Source organism: Scyliorhinus canicula, chromosome 1, assembly GCF_902713615.1.
Source record: "Scyliorhinus canicula chromosome 1, sScyCan1.1, whole genome shotgun sequence".
Classification (NCBI taxonomy): Eukaryota; Metazoa; Chordata; class Chondrichthyes; order Carcharhiniformes; family Scyliorhinidae; genus Scyliorhinus; species Scyliorhinus canicula.
Genome location: NC_052146.1, coordinates 80,916,593 through 80,932,968, shown reverse-complemented (window position 1 = coordinate 80,932,968; position 16,376 = coordinate 80,916,593). Strand labels below are relative to the sequence as shown.

General features: G+C 50.6%; 1 protein-coding gene across 1 annotated transcript in view; it reads left to right on the top strand.

Annotated features, from left to right (window-relative positions):
- adora2aa (adenosine A2a receptor a) overlaps positions 1-11,887 on the top strand; it is a 42,356-nt gene extending 30,469 nt beyond the window's left edge. The window contains exon 2 of the mRNA XM_038794022.1: positions 10,089-11,887. Coding sequence (XP_038649950.1) covers positions 10,089-10,992 — 904 coding nt within the window. The 3' untranslated portion in view covers positions 10,993-11,887. The remainder of the gene's footprint in view (positions 1-10,088) is intronic.
- Positions 11,888-16,376: the final 4,489 nt, after the last annotated feature.

The window sequence follows — 16,376 nt, the reverse complement described above, 5'->3', positions numbered from 1 at the left end:
TTACACACTGGATAACACGGCCTGGACTGTGTTATACGCAAGATAACATGGGCTGAACTGTGATGCACACAGGCTAACACCGGGAGGAGTGTGTTACACACAGGATTGCACAGGAAGGGATGTGTTGCACACAGGTTAACACAGGCAGGTGTTACACACAGGATATCATGGGCTTCAGTCTGGGATAACATGGGCTGCAGTGTGCTACACACAAGGTATCACAGGAAGGAGTGTGTTACACACAGGGTAACATGGGTAGGGACAGGACAACGTCAGTTGGAGTGTGCTACACAAAGACAGGAGTGTGTTACACACAGCATAATGTGGGCTACAGTGTGTTACATGCAGGATTACACAGGCTGGGGTGTATTACATGTAGGGTAACACGGGTAGGAGTGTGTTACACACAGGATAACATGACAGGTAGGAGTGTGTTACACAGGATAACACGACAGGTAGGAGTGTATTACACACAGGATAACACGACAGGTAGGAGTGTATTACACACAGGATAACATGGGTAGGAGGATAACACTGGTAGGAGTGTGTTACAGACAGGATACCACGGGTAGAAGTGTGCTGCACAAAGGATAACATGGGTAGGAGTGTGCAACACACAGGATAACACGGGCTGGAGTGCGTTACACACAGGATAATGGGTAAGAGTATGTTCCATATAGGATAACACGGGTAGGAGTGTGCTACACACGGTAACATGGTCAGAAGTGTGTTATACACAGGATAACATGGGTAGGAGTGTGTTACACACACAATAACACAGACTGGAATGTATTACCCACAAGATAACATGGGCTGGAGTGCGTCACACAAGATAACGTGCTGGGACACAGGATAAAGCAGTCTCAATCACCTCATGCACAGGAATACACACTGGCTTATTTCCTTGTATCATTTTATGGGCTTTTTATCACCAGCCCAAACCAGTCTAAACAATAGCAACAGAGGAAAACTTTCAGGCAGATTGTAGGAAGGTAATAGATTTATAATAGTACCATTGTGCCCAACAATGTGAGGAACTGTGTCCATTGAACTCCTGGGCGAGGGGCTCTGTTCAGGGAGCTCCTGGGCGAGGGGCTCTGTTCAGGGAGCTCCCAGGCGAGGGGCTGTATTCAGGGAGCTCCTGGGCGAGGGGCTGTATTCAGGGAGCTCCTGGGCGAGGGGCTGTGTTCAGAGAGCTCCTGGGCGAGGGGCTGTGTTCAGAGAGCTCCTGGGCGAGGGGCTGTGTTCAGGGAGCTCCTGGGCGAGGGGCTGTGTTCAGGGAGCTCCCAGGCGAGGGGCTGTGTTCAGGGAGCTCCTGGGCGAGGGGCTGTGTTCAGAGAGCTCCTGGGCGAGGGGCTGTGTTCAGGGAGCTCCTGGGCGAAGGGCTGTGTTCAGAGAGCTCCTGGACGAGGGGCTGTATTCAGGGAGCTCCTGGGCGAGGGGCTGTGTTCAGGGAGCTCCTGGGCGAGGGGCTGTGTTCAGAGAGCTCCTGGGCGAGGGGCTGTGTTCAGGGAGCTCCTGGGCGAGGGGCTGTGTTCAGGGAGCTCCTGGGCGAGGGGCTGTATTCAGGGAGCTCCTGGGCGAGGGGCTGTGTTCAGGGAGCTCCTGGGCGAGGGGCTGTGTTCAGGGAGCTCCTGGGCGAGGGGCTGTGTTCAGGGAGCTCCTGGGCGAGGGGCTGTGTTCAGAGAGCTCCTGGGCGAGGGGCTGTGTTCAGAGAGCTCCCGGGCGAGGGGCTGTGTTCAGGGAGCTCCTGGACGAGGGGCGGAGTTCAGAGAGCTCCTGGGCGAGGGGCTGTGTTCAGGGAGCTCCTGGGCGAGGGGCTGTATTCAGAGAGCTCCTGGGCGAGGGGCTGTGTTCAGGGAGCTCCCGGGCGAGGGGCTGTGTTCAGAGAGCTCCTGGACGAGGGGCGGAGTTCAGAGAGCTCCTGGACGAGGGGCGGAGTTCAGAGAGCTCCTGGGCGAGGGGCTGTGTTCAGAGAGCTCCTGGGCGAGGGGCTGTGTTCAGAGAGCTCCTGGACGAGGGGCGGAGTTCAGAGAGCTCCTGGGCGAGGGGCTGTGTTCAGAGAGCTCCTGGGCGAGGGGCTGTGTTCAGGGAGCTCCCGGGCGAGGGGCTGTGTTCAGAGAGCTCCTGGGCGAGGGGCTGTATTCAGAGAGCTCCTGGGCGAGGGGCGGAGTTCAGGGAGCTCCCGGGCGAGGGGCTGTGTTCAGAGATCTCCTGGGCGAGGGGCTGTGTTCAGGGAGCTACTGGGCGAGGGGCTGTGTTCAAGGAGCTCCTGGGCGAGGGGCTGTATTCAGGGAGCTCCAGGGCGAGGGGCTGTGTTCAGGGAGCTCCTGGGCGAGGGGCTGTGTTCAGGGAGCTCCTGGGCGAGGGGCTGTGTTCAGGGAGCTCCTGGGCGAGGGGCTGTGTTCAGGGAGCTCCTGGGCGAGGGGCTGTGTTCAGAGAGCTCCTGGGCGAGGGGCTGTGTTCAGGGAGCTCCTGGGCGAGGGGCTGTGTTCAGAGAGCTCCTGGGCGAGGGGCTGTGTTCAGAGAGCTCCTGGGTGAGGGGCTGTGTTCAGGGAGCTCCTGGGCGAGGGGCTGTGTTCAGGGAGCTCCTGGGCGAGGGGCTGTATTCAGGGAGCTCCTGGGCGAGGGGCTGTGTTCAGGGAGCTCCTGGGCGAGGGGCTGTGTTCAGAGAGCTCCTGGGCGAGGGGCTGTGTTCAGGGAGCTCCTGGGCGAGGGGCTGTGTTCAGAGAGCTCCTGGGCGAGGGGCTGTGTTCAGAGAGCTCCTGGGCGAGGGGCTGTGTTCAGAGAGCTCCTGGGCGAGGGGCTGAGCTCCCGGGTCTGGGACCGAGCTCCCGGGTCTGGGACCGAGCTCCCAGGTGTGGGACCGAGCTCCCGGACCAGGGGACGAGCTCCGGGGCGAAGGACTGTTTTCAGGCAGTTCCTGTAAATAGAAAGTAGCCCAGTTGTTATCTCTTTCTGAAATTGTGGTTCTTATTTTCCAATATTTAAACTATGACCGTCATTGAGTTTTAGAAATAACTCATTCTTAACATAAAGCAGTTGAAGATATTGTTTTTGTGGTCAGGTTGGTGTTATATGAATCGATTTTATCTGTGAGGGAAACTGAAACTTTCAGTCAAATTTACACCAAGAATTAATTCTTGATCTCAAGAATTAATAGCAGCTTTAACTGTCCAATAACAGTTACAGGAAGTATTTTGCTCTATATTGACCTGATTTAAATGTAGGTTGTTTTAAACAATGGTGACCGTTTGGTGTTGTGAGGAGGGTTTATGTAGAAGCCTGAGTCAGTAGGCCTTGGAGGCATTCCTCAGTATTCCCTCTAATCTATGCTTATTTTGATGTGAGCAAATTAGCAATCGGTGCCTGTGTGCTGGACAAGTGAAGCCCAGTGGTCAAACCCATCAATCTTAACAACTGATAGGACAAGATAATATTGACAGTGAACAATAGCCTGTTTCTGCTGATGAAACAGAATCTCTGAGGCAGCACAGGAGGAACTAACATTGGATACTGTATCTCCCCTCCCCCTACCCTCAACCCCCACTCTGTTGCAGAGAGGGGAGGAGAAATCAGCCACCAAACTCCCACACCCACAGGACAATGTGTGTGAGAAACTGAGAGGGAGAGGGGCTAGTGGATCAGGGTGAGGGGGAGGCTTGTGGAGGGGGCTGAGGGTCAGGAACCTGGTCGTTATATGGGGGGGGATGGGTGATCCTGGTGGATCCATGGATGTTGAGGGGTCCTGTTAGATCCGGCAGAAACATCCATAGCACCTTTCAGGACTTCCTGATGTTCCAAATTCTTATTTCTGAGAGACTGGGTAGCAGTTTCAGGCCTCAATCCAGGTGTCATGATTTACTGATGCTCCTAACGTTAGGGCTAACAGTCCTCCCTCAACTCATTCCACTGAAACAATGGGATAGATTGCCTCATTGTTGCTCATGTTACCTTGCTCGACACAAAATGGCCATTGGAAATTCAGTAACTTTATATTCATGCACTACCTGAATACTGATTTTGTTACATATCATCATGGCCAGCTTACAGACTCAATCAGAGAGTCATTACAACACAGAAAGAGGCAGAGAGAAACGAAAGAAAAAATGCTGGAAAATCTCAGCAAGTTTGGCAGCATCTGTAGGGAGAGAAAAGAGCTAACGTTTCGAGTCCGATGACTCTTTGTCAAATTTAACAGACAGAGAAAGTGGGAAATATTTATACTGTGAAGTGAGAATGAAAGATAAGTCATAGCCACAGAAACCCAGGGAAACCGGGTGCTAATGGCCACAGAAACCAAGGGGAAAGAGTGCTTACGGCAGTCCCCAGAGAGGACAAAAGATGTGTGTGGTGAATGTAACTTAGTAATTCACACTGTATTTACCAATACCATTGTAAGCGCAGTAGCGTTATCCGACCACTAGGGGGAGTAGCTCTGGGAATGCTCAGGAGTTTGTACAGGGCTCCACTCTTGGCTCCGCCCATGACTCCTCCCCTTAGACTGCTGTATAAATAACCGTGTCCAGAGCCAGCCTGCAGTTCATTGAGAGTTTAACGGGTAACAGGCTGGCTCTGTAGTAAGTAGATTAAAACCACTGTTCATATCTTAAAGCACGTGTCTTGTGAATTGATGGTTCCATCTGTCGTATTCAATATTTTCCCCGCTTCTTGACTGTCATAGAGAAATTCAAACAGCATTCATTAGGTAAGCAAAACTGAACTTTATTTACGAATTAGAAATGACTGATAGCAGTAATGGCTGAGACTTGAAGTCGGAAAGCAGTCAAGTACAAACTGCTGAGTCCGTCCCAAGTCTGCGATATTACAGAAGAATAAGGCGATTTTTATACATTATAGGATCAAGATAACATGAATACAACTTGGTCAGGAATTTAATCGAAAGTAAAACATAAGTAATAATCGTTACAATGGCGTCACCTTGCTGACCTTTAGGGGAATGGAGTTTCATATCTTTGTTTTAAGAAAGGGACAAATTTGTTTACGAACAGGAAGAGACAGTTTTTCAGCTTGGTATTTATTGAGACTGCTTCTAGGTTCATGACGAACAAGCCTTATCTAGAATTTCAGAGTCATCCAGTTCTCAGGTCATGTTGACCTCGGCTGTATCTGTGTATTTTGTATCTGTGCCTTAGGTTTAAATTCAATTGTACCAAGAAGACTTGACTAGTTTTCCCATCATGCCATTATTTGCTTCACACAATACCGCACATCAATGTGAAAGGTCAAACATCAGGGAAATTAACCTCAGAGGATGAACTGAAGATGTGGAGGGAGGGGAAGGGGGAAGCAAAGAGGAGAAAGGTGAAGGAAAGGTGGATAAGATTGGGGGGGGGGGGGAGAATTACATATATATATTAAGAAAGAAAGAAATGGTAAAAGACAGATTTAATGAAATGAAAACAAATGGGTCGAGGTGGGGTAGAGCTGATCACCTGAAGTTGTTGAATTCGATGTTCAGGCCGGAAGGCTGTAGTGTGCCTAACCGGAAGATGAGATGTTGTTCCTTCAGTTTGCGTTGCGCTTCACTGGAACATTGCATCAGGCCAAGAACAGACATGTGGGCATGGGAGCAGGGTCTTTTGTTAAAATGCCAAGCAACAGGAAGGTCAGGGTCCTGAATACGCACAGAAAGAAAGGCCATTCAGCCAATTGAGCCCATGCCAGCTCTCTGGACAGCAATCCAGCGAGTCCCATTGCCCCCATCAATCTCCAACGGCATGAGTTTATTTCCCTCAAATGTCCATCCAATTTCCTTTTGAAATCATTGATTGTTTCCCCTTCCACCCCCCTCATGGGCAAGGAGTTCCAGGTCATTACCATTCGCTGTTCTCCCCTTAAACCAGCCCCCCCCCCCCCCCCACCCCACCGCACACCACAGTATCAGTTAGCCAAAACCTTAAATCTGTGCCCTCTAGGCCTTGTATCAGCAGCCAATGGGAATATATTACCTTGTATACACTTGCCATAATCTTGTCTACCTCTATCAAATCCTCTCCCCCCCCCCCCCCCCCCCCCCCCCTCTCCTTTGCTGCAAGAACAACCCCAGCTTCACCAACCCGACCTTGGAACTAAAATCTCCCAGCCCCCTATAACCATTCTGATCAATCTACTCCACACCCTCTCAAAGACTCTCACACTCTTCCTATATATAATAATCTTTATTAGTGTCACTAGTAGGCTTATATTAACACTGCAAAGAAGTTACTGTGAAAAGCCCCTAGTCACACCGGCACCTGTTCGGGTACACTGAGGGAGAATTCAGAATGTCCAATTCACCTAACAAGCACGTCTTTCGGGAGTTGTGGGAGGAAACTGGAGCACCCAGAGGAAACCCACTCAGACACAGGAGAACGTGCAGACTCCGCACAGTCACCCAAGTGGGAATCGAACCCGGGACCCTGGCGCTGTGAAGCAACAGTGCTAACCACTGTGCTATCATGCCACCCATAAAATGTGGTGACCAGAACAGGCACAATATTCTAGTTGTGGCCTAACCAACGTGCCACCCGTACCTGGGTTTCCTGGCAGCGTGGGATGGCTACAATGGGAAATCCCATTGGCTGCCAGGGAACAGAGAATCCTGCTACCAGTGAATGGCCCCCCGCTGAGAAACACTCAGCGGGCGGTCCAGAGAATCCTGCTACCAGTGAATGGCCCCCCGCTGAGAAACACTCAGCGGGTAGACCAGAGAATCCTGCTGCCAGTGAATGGCCCCCCGCTGAGAAACACGGAGCGGGAGGACCAGAGAATCCTGCTGCCAGTGAATGGCCCCCCGCTGAGAAACACTCAGCGGGTAGACCAGAGAATCCTGCTGCCAGTGAATGGCCCCCCGCTGAGAAACACGGAGCGGGCGGACCAGAGAATCCTGCTGCCAGTGAATGGCCCCCCGCTGAGAAACACTCAGCGGGTAGACCAGAGAATCCTGCTGCCAGTGAATGGCCCCCCGCTGAGAAACACGGAGCGGGAGGACCAGAGAATCCTGCTGCCAGTGAATGGCCCCCCGCTGAGAAACACGGAGCGGGAGGACCAGAGAATCCTGCTGCCAGTGAATGGCCCCCCGCTGAGAAACACGGAGCGGGAGGACCAGAGAATCCTGCTGCCAGTGAATGGCCCCCCGCTGAGAAACACGGAGCGGGAGGACCAGAGAATCCTGCTGCCAGTGAATGGGCCCCCGCTGAGAAACACGGAGCGGGAGGACCAGAGAATCCTGCTGCCAGTGAATGGCCCCCCGCTGAGAAACACGGAGCGGGCGGACCAGAGAATCCTGCTGCCAGTGAATGGCCCCCCGCTGAGAAACACAGAGCGGGAGGACCAGAGAATCCTGCTGCCAGTGAATGGCCCCCCGCTGAGAAACACTCAGCGGGAGGACCAGAGAATCCTGTTGCCAGTGAATGGCCCCCCGCTGAGAAACACGCAGCGGGAGGACCAGAGAATCCTGCTGCCAGTGAATGGCCCCCCGCTGAGAAACACGCAGCGGGCGGACCAGAGAATCCTGCTGCCAGTGAATGGGCCCCCGCTGAGAAACACGGAGCGGGAGGACCAGAGAATCCTGCTGCCAGTGAATGGCCCCCCGCTGGGAAACACGGAGCGGGCGGACCAGAGAATCCTGCTGCCAGTGAATGGCCCCCCGCTGAGAAACACGGAGCGGGAGGACCAGAGAATCCTGCTGCCAGTGAATGGCCCCCCGCTGAGAAACACGGAGCGGGAGGACCAGAGAATCCTGCTGCCAGTGAATGGCCCCCCGGGGAAACACGGAGCGGGAGGACCAGAGAATCCTGCTGCCAGTGAATGGCCCCCCGCTGAGAAACACGGAGCGGGAGGACCAGAGAATCCTGCTGCCAGTGAATGGCCCCCCGCTGAGAAACACGGAGCGGGAGGACCAGAGAATCCTGCTGCCAGTGAATGGCCCCCCGCTGAGAAACACGGAGCGGGAGGACCAGAGAATCCTGCTGCCAGTGAATGGCCCCCCGCTGAGAAACACGGAGCGGGAGGACCAGAGAATCCTGCTGCCAGTGAATGGCCCCCCGCTGAGAAACACGGAGCGGGAGGACCAGAGAATCCTGCTGCCAGTGAATGGCCCCCCGCTGAGAAACACGGAGCGGGCGGACCAGAGAATCCTGTTGCCAGTGAATGGCCCCCCGCTGAGAAACACGGAGCGGGCGGACCAGAGAATCCTGCTGCCAGTGAATGGCCCCCCGCTGGGAAACACGGAGCGGGAGGACCAGAGAATCCTGCTGCCAGTGAATGGCCCCCCGCTGAGAAACACGGAGCGGGAGGACCAGAGAATCCTGCTGCCAGTGAATGGCCCCCCGCTGAGAAACACGGAGTGGGAGGACCAGAGAATCCTGCCCAATATCTCTGACTATGGAACCCACGATGTTTTGCTGACCATTCTCTCAGTATGTCCTGCCATGTACTTTCAAAAATACACATCAACCCCAGGTTCTTCTGTCCCTGCTCACTCTTAAGGTCTCTACTATTAAGTTTTATTTTGCCCATTCCCATCACTTCTGCTAAAATGTCTCGCTTCATCGTGAAATTTTCATTTTGGGCAGGAAACCAATCGCGCAATTCCCATTGCATTTCTCTCACACGTAAGTCATTTTTTTGGAGCTGGGGTGATACGTGCTGAAAAAGTGCCGTGTGGGGCCCGAAGACGGCAGCAAACCTGGCCTCACAGGGATCGGGGCGCCGTTTTTAAAAGGCACCCTGAACTCGAAGAGTGACCACCCTGCCCCCCCCCCCCAAAATCCTCGCCAACATCAACCCCATATCCCCCCTACCCCCAAGGATCGCTGGCATTGGGGTCCTCCCAAAGGGTCTCACTTCAGGCCACGCCCCCTTCTTTTTGGCAAAGACCCCCCTCTTCCAGCCAGCATTAGGCAACCCCCCAATCGGCCTCAGCCTGGGCGTGAACCTGCAGTGGGCGGGGAGCATCATGGTGCTCAGTGCGAACCCCGTTTAGGGTTTCTCCCGTTAATCTCCGGGCAAAGCAGCATGTCTGCTGGATGCAATGTGACCCATGCTGTCGCCACATTCTGCTCCATTGCAGTTAATTGGTATTATCCTGACTTCACGTTTAGTGTCACAGCCTGAAATTTCCAGAAGGGTGTTTTCATGCTTCTGTCACCAGGGTTAACTGCACCATGTGTCCCCATGGAAACATGACTAATTAGTTGCCGTTGGGTCTCCCATCCCACGACCTACTGCCAAGAGTTGTCGAACCAATCAGAGATTGGGTAACTCTGTGGTCTCTGCAGTGCCTCCGGGTGTGTTGGCCAGTGCTGGGACTGCATCTGGCAGAGAGGAAGCCTGCACGATCTCTCGACCAGGTAAGTGAAGTCTGGGACTAGTGAGGACAGTCAGGCAGACCCTGTCGAGATTGGGTATTGGTGAAGGCTGTGTGAAGGCTGCAAGGGTGGGCATTGGCCACTGGGGAGGAAGGGTGGGGCTCTTTGTCGGTCACAGAATGTTTGATTAGGAAGGTTTCATCTTCTCTGCCGAAACTCCAGGGAGGCCACCTGGTGGTTTCCTCATATGGCGGAGGGCCCACCTGCTGTCTATGTGTGACTCCAGATCCACAGCAATACGGTTGACTCTGAAGTGCCCTCTGAAATTGTCCAGCAAGCCCCTCACTATGAAACCCCCCCCCCTCCACACACACACACACACACACACACAGACTATATATAGCACCACCTCCTGTAGGGTGATTAGGAAAGGGCAATAAATGCTGGTCTTGTGAAGGGTCCATGCCATTCTCTGGTGCCCCTGCCTCCCAGGCTGCCCCGAGAGGTCAGGAACAATCCAGCCCAAGGAATGGTGAGTTGGGCAGGTCTTGCTGGGGTCCTGTTTAACTCCATCAAACAAGGAGGGGGGGGAGAAGCACCTTTCTGAGAGGAAGTGAACGATTGTGAAAAGGCAGTTTTGATTAACAGCAATTAAGAAATGTCATAATTTTGAACAAAAACTTTGATGGATGTTCCTGTTCAAATGTACAGTTCAAATGTTTGCTGTGATTTGAGTGCTTAATGAATTGACAGAAAACCTTCCTATTGTTCCAGGTACAACAGTTTAGTTACTGGCCAACGTGCACGAGGAATCATCTGTATCTGCTGGATCCTGTCGTTTATGATTGGCTTGACCCCAATGCTTGGCTGGAATAAATCCAACTGTGACCTCAAGATGAAGCTGAACAAGACTGATGAGTGCCGGGAGGGTATGGTAGCCTGTCTGTTTGAAGAGGTGGTTACCATGGACTACATGGTGTATTATAACTTCTTTGCCTGTGTCTTGATGCCCTTGCTTATAATGTTTGGGATTTACTTGAGAATTTTCATGGCCGCTCGCCACCAGCTCAAACAAATGGAGTTTAAGGTCACTCACATGGAGAAGAGCAGGTCCACCCTCCAGAAGGAAGTCCATGCAGCCAAGTCACTGGCCATCATAGTGGGTCTCTTTGCTATTTGTTGGCTGCCTCTCCACATTATAAACTGTGTCAATCTTTTCTGTGAGAATTGTCGGCCGCCAGCCTGGATCATGTACTTTGCCATCATCCTGTCACACGCCAACTCTGTTGTTAACCCTTTAATTTATGCGTATAGGATCCGAGAATTCCGCCAAACATTCCGTAAAATCCTTAAACGGCACATCCTGAGGAAAACAGACCAAGCGTTCAAAACCCAGAACACGAGGAGCTCCATTCATGGAGGGAGTATGAACGGGTATGTCTTAGATCTTGTTAACACTTGTCCTAATGTGACAACAGATGTGGCAGACAAAGAGATTCAGCAGAATGGACAGGTTCTGGATCTTCAGTCGAATGGGAGTATCTCAGGAGACCACCAGCTCCTTGATGAAAGCAGAGAGGTCCAGCAGGAACAGAACATCAGCTGCTGCTGTGACAAGCACCTCAACACCAACCTCAGCCAACAGACTTCCTGCATGACTCTCGCCAAAGTCTCCTGACCTATGACCCAGTGAGGCTCTAACTTGTTGACATAACGACAAGGTGAAGGGTTGTATAGTGCAACTGCAGCAAGAAAGAGACAGAGAGGGCTGGCACGCCTGTGGATCAAAAGGAACAAGAGTTTGGAGGTCAGGTTGACTCCAAGTGGCTGAGAGGTTTATTGGCAGCTCCATGCACAGCCTGCATTGTGTGAATTGCTATGACTGGAGTTCACCTTCCTGTGCAATGCTGCCTCCCACCTGCCCACATTGGTTGGAGAACTGGAGTTAGTCCACCCTGACTCTGGAGGTTGCTGTGTATTCTTGTTGTGCTGTATATTCCTGTCTGTGAGCTGTTTTATGTAGAGTTGTGTATGGTGTTTACACAAGTCCAGTGTATGTGGATGATCCATTGTCCAGGTTGAGACACAGACCGTACACAGAGATGTGCCTGGTCCCTCTGTTCGTGTTAGCTTCTTTAAAGCCCAAAGGTTACATTTGAGAGTCGCCTCTCCACATGGTCAATAATACTTTCATTGTGAAGAAGTCAACTATTTTGGATGGAAATTGGAAGTTTGCCATTATCTTTGTGGTTCCGTGTGAAAGTCCTGAGCACAGTTCTCGGTAAGAAAGGCAGAAGCAAGTCCTCAATGTGAATTTTGTAATTTCTCACCATCACTCCAATCTAAAATTCATTAATCATCCCCTTTTGGAATGAATTTGTACTAAGAGACCCCCTTCCTGCTCTACTCCAGGGAAGAATCTCTGCAAAAGCCCCTTTTTTATCTACTGGAGCCCTGTTCAGAAGTTTAAACTCTCAGATCCTGGTTGTTTGGCTTGAATGATGATTCGTAAAGAGGAGCTACACATTCAGACTGAAAATCCCAGGCCAGATATTGCTGACCTGGGTGAGAACAGCACAAGCTGAGAGTCAAAAGAGATAGTTCCACTTCTATATGGTCAGGCCTGGCCTGGGAGTGGAGGGTGGGTGATGGCGGGCAGAGGGGAAGGTTCTGCTGCTAGGTTGGGGAGGAATGGTGGGTACTGTAGTCCTGGGATAGTTGGGGGGGGGGCTCTGTTGTCAAACTGGAGAGTAGAATTGAGTAGGGGTGCAGGGTCACTCTGTAAGCATGCATGGGAGTCTTTGGCAGGATGGGGGGGGGGGGGGGGGTGGTTGGGTTCCATCACCAAGCTTAGCGGCTGCTTGAGGAGAGTGGTGATATAGAAATATTATGGATTGGCTCCACCCAAAAAGATGAAAAATTCCTGATTCTCATGAGAACAGCATGGAACCATTCCCAGGAACATTCTGAAAATCTCCCAGGCTAACAGTCCCAACATCATTTTCTCTATATTCTGAGGGTTTGATCTGATCTGTGTTTGAACCATATTCTTCCCCATGTTTGATTTCCTCCAGCCCTATCCTTTCCTTCTTTCACTTGGCATCACTTTTCCAGAATGTTATTTATTTCACAACCAAGTCTGCAGTTCATTGGATAGAATCTCCAGGTCGCCCTTAAACCGCCACTCACTCTCCAACCAGCAGTCATTCTGCTTCAGCTGGTTGGTGTAGAAATGTGACTGAAAGTTACTGCTAATTATAAAGGATCCAGCCCAGCGATGGTGCAGGAGTGTGAAAGACAATGGCAGATAGAGGGCTAGCTGTGGACAGTCCTGTTGGACAATGTTTTGGAGTGTTGCTCCATTATTATTTTAAAAATCTGACCGTGAGGGAGCAGTGATGTCACTGGACGGGGCAGTGATGTCACTGGGCGGGGCAGTGATGTCACTGGGCGGGGCAGTGATGTCACTGGGCGGGGGCAGTGATGTCACTGGGTGGGATGGGATGCATCCAAGGAAGGAAGTGAGAATGGAATTTGCAGGGGCACTAGTCATTATCTTCCAGTCTTCTCTAGACTCAGAAGGTGTCAGAGGACTGGAGAATTGCAAACGTTACACCCTGGTTCAGAAAAGGTTGTATGGGTAGCCCCAGCAACTAAAGGCCAGTCAGTTTAACATCAATGGTGGGAGATCTTCTCGAAATAATCATTCAGGATAGAATTAGTAGTCAGATGGGAAAATGCGGGTTGATTAGAAAGAGCCATCATGGATTTCTAAAGCAGAAATTGTGTTTAACTAACTTGCTGGAGTTTTTTGAGGAGGTTAACAAGAGTTTATAATAAATTATCTTTCTTAGTGTCCCATAGGCTTACATTTACACTGCAAAGAAGTTACTATGAAAATCCCCTAGTTGCCACACTCCAGCGCCTGTTAGGGTACGCTGAGGGAGAATTCAGAATGTCCAATTCACCTAATAAGCATGTCTTTCGGGACTTGAGGGAGGAAACCGGAGCACCTGGAGGAAACCCAGACAGACACGGGGAGAACATGCAGACTCCGCACAGACAGAGACCCAAGCTGGGAATCGAACCAGGGTCCCTGCCGCTGTGAAGCAACAATGGTAACCACTGTACTACCGTGCTGCTCACAGTTGATGAAGGGAATGAGGTTGATGTGGTGTTCATGGACTTTCAGAAGGCATTCTATACAGTGCCACACAATAGACTTGTGAGAAAAGTTATAGTTCATGGAATAAAAGGGACAGTAGTAACGTGGATACAAATTTGGCTGAATAATAGGAAACAGAGACCCCAGACGTTGATATTGGACCCTTACTTTTCCTGGGATATACTAATGATCTAGATCTTGATGTGCATTGCACAATTTCAAAGTTTGTGGATGACACAAAACTTGCAAGTATTGTAAACTGTAAAGAGGACAGTGTAGAACTTCAAAGACTTAGATACATTGGGGCAGTGGGCAGATAGATGGCTGAAGTTCAGTACAGAGAAATGTGAGGTGATGTATTTTGGGACAAAGAACATGGAGAAACAATATAAAATAAGGGGTAAAATACTTCAGGGGTGCAGGAGCAGATGGATCTGTGTGTATTTGTGGATTGATCATCGAAGGTGGAAGGACAGCTGGAGAGAGCAGTTAATAAAGCATATAGTTTCTGGGCTTTATTAATAAGGGGCAGAGTACAAGAGAAAGGCGGTTGTGCTGAACTTATACAAGACACTTGTTAGAACTCAGCTGGAATAGTACAGAAGAGGTTTACAAGAATGGTTCCAGGAGTGAGGAACTTCAGTTATGAGGATAGATTGGAGAGGTTGGGACTGTTCTCCTTGGACAGAATGGGACTAAGAGGAGATTTGATAGCATTATTCAAAATCATGAGGAGGCAGGACAGGTTAAATAGGGAGAAACTGTTCCCACTGATAAACATAGAACATAGAAGATACAGTGCAGAAGGAGGCCATTCAGCCCATCGAGTCTGCACCGATCCACCTAAGCCCTCACCTCCACCCTATCCCCGAAACCCAATAACCCCTCCTAACCTTTTTTTGGTCACTAAGGGCAATTTATCATGGCCAATCCACCTAACCTGCATGTCTTTGGACTGTGGGAAGAAACCGGAGCACCCGGCGGAAACCCTCGCAGACACGGGGAGAACGTGCAAACTCCACACAGACAGTGACCCAGTGGGGAATCGAACTTGGGACCCTGGCGCTGTGAAGCCACAGTGCTATTCACTTGTGCTACCATGCTGCCCTTGTAAACTGTAATTAGGACAGTGTAGAACTTCAAAGGCTTAGACACGTTAGGGCAGTGGGCAGATAGATGGCTGAAGTTCAGTGCAGAGAAATGTGAGGTGATGGATTTTGGGACAAAGCACGGGGATCTTTGATTTTTGAACAAGGATCAATAATAAGAGGACACAGATTTAAATATGATGTGAGAAAAAAACCTTTTCACACAGCAAATGGTTGGGGTTTGGAATGCATGGCCTGGAAGTGTGGAGGAGGCAAGTTTAAGCAATGCATTCAAGAGGGAATTGGATGATTATTTGAATAGAAACAACGTGCAGGGGTACAGGGAAAAGACCGAGGCATGGCACTAAGTTATGAGCGTCGATGCAGATATGATGGGCCAAATGGCCTCCTTCTGTGCTGTAACAATTCTGTGCTTCTGAGAAGCAGTGATGTCACAAGGTGAGGCCGTGATGTCACAAGAGAAGGGAGCGATGTCACAGGGTGATGAAGTGATGACACAGGGTGAGGCAGAGATGTTACTGGGTGTGGCAGTGATGTCACTGGGTGTCACGGTGATGTCACTGGGTATGGTAGTGATGTCACAATGATGTAATTGGGTGAGGTAGTGATGTCATGGGTGAGGCAGCGATGTCACAGCATGTAGTAGTTATGTCACGGCATTTGGTAATAATGTCACAGCATGTGGAAGTAATGTTACTGGGTGAGGCAGTGATGTCACTGGGTGAGGCTATGATGTCACTGGGTGAGGCAGTAATGTCACAGATGAGGCAGTGATGTCACAGTCTACTGCGATGATGCCACAGGGGTGATGTCACAGGTTCAACAGGATGAGGCAATGATGTCATAGGGGAGGCAGTGATGTCACAGTCTGATGTAGTGATGTCACAGGCTGATGTAGTGATGTTACAGGCTGATGTACTGATGTTACAGGGTGATGTAGTGATGTCACTGGGTGATGTAGTGCTGCCACTGGGTGATGCAGTGATGTCACTGGGTGAGGTAGTGATGTCATTGAGTGAGGCTAAGGCAGTGCTGTAACTGGGTAAAGCAATGGTGTCACAGTCTGATGCGGAGATGTCACTGGATGAGGCAGTGATGTCACAGGGTGATGTATTGATGTGTGGGTGTGACAGGTGTCACATAGTGCTGTCAATGGATGACACAGCGATGTCACTGGGTGACACAGCAATGTCACTGGGTGATGTAGCGACGTCACATGTGAGGAGTGATGCCACAGGATGTGGCAGTGATGTCATGGTGATGTATTGATGTCATGGGTGATGTAATGGTGTCACAGGGTGAGGCAGTGATGTTACTGGTGAGGTGGTGATGTCTCCGGATCATGTAATGATGTCACTGTAAGGAAATTATGTCACACAGTGAAATAGTGATAGAGCCATAGAATTGTTGAGCACAAAAAAGGCCCTTTTGCCCATTGCGTCTACACCAACATTAACTACCCTAAATCTCGTGCTAATCCCAGTTACCAGCATTTGTCCCATATCCTTGAATATGATTGTGTTTCAAGAGCTCATCTAAGTGCTGAAGGTTGTAAGGTTTCCAGCCCCTGCTATCTCCCAGGCAGTGCAATCCAGATTCCCACCACCCCCTCAGTGAAAATTCTTTTTCTCAAATCCCCTCAGAATCGCTTGCCCCTCACCCTCAAACTATGCCCCCTTGTGATTCATCCCTCAGGTTGAGACAGTGATTTCACAGGGTGAGGTAGTGATTTCACCATAGCAACTTGAGAGTTTAAATGTAGTTAATTAAACATATCAGGAATAAAAT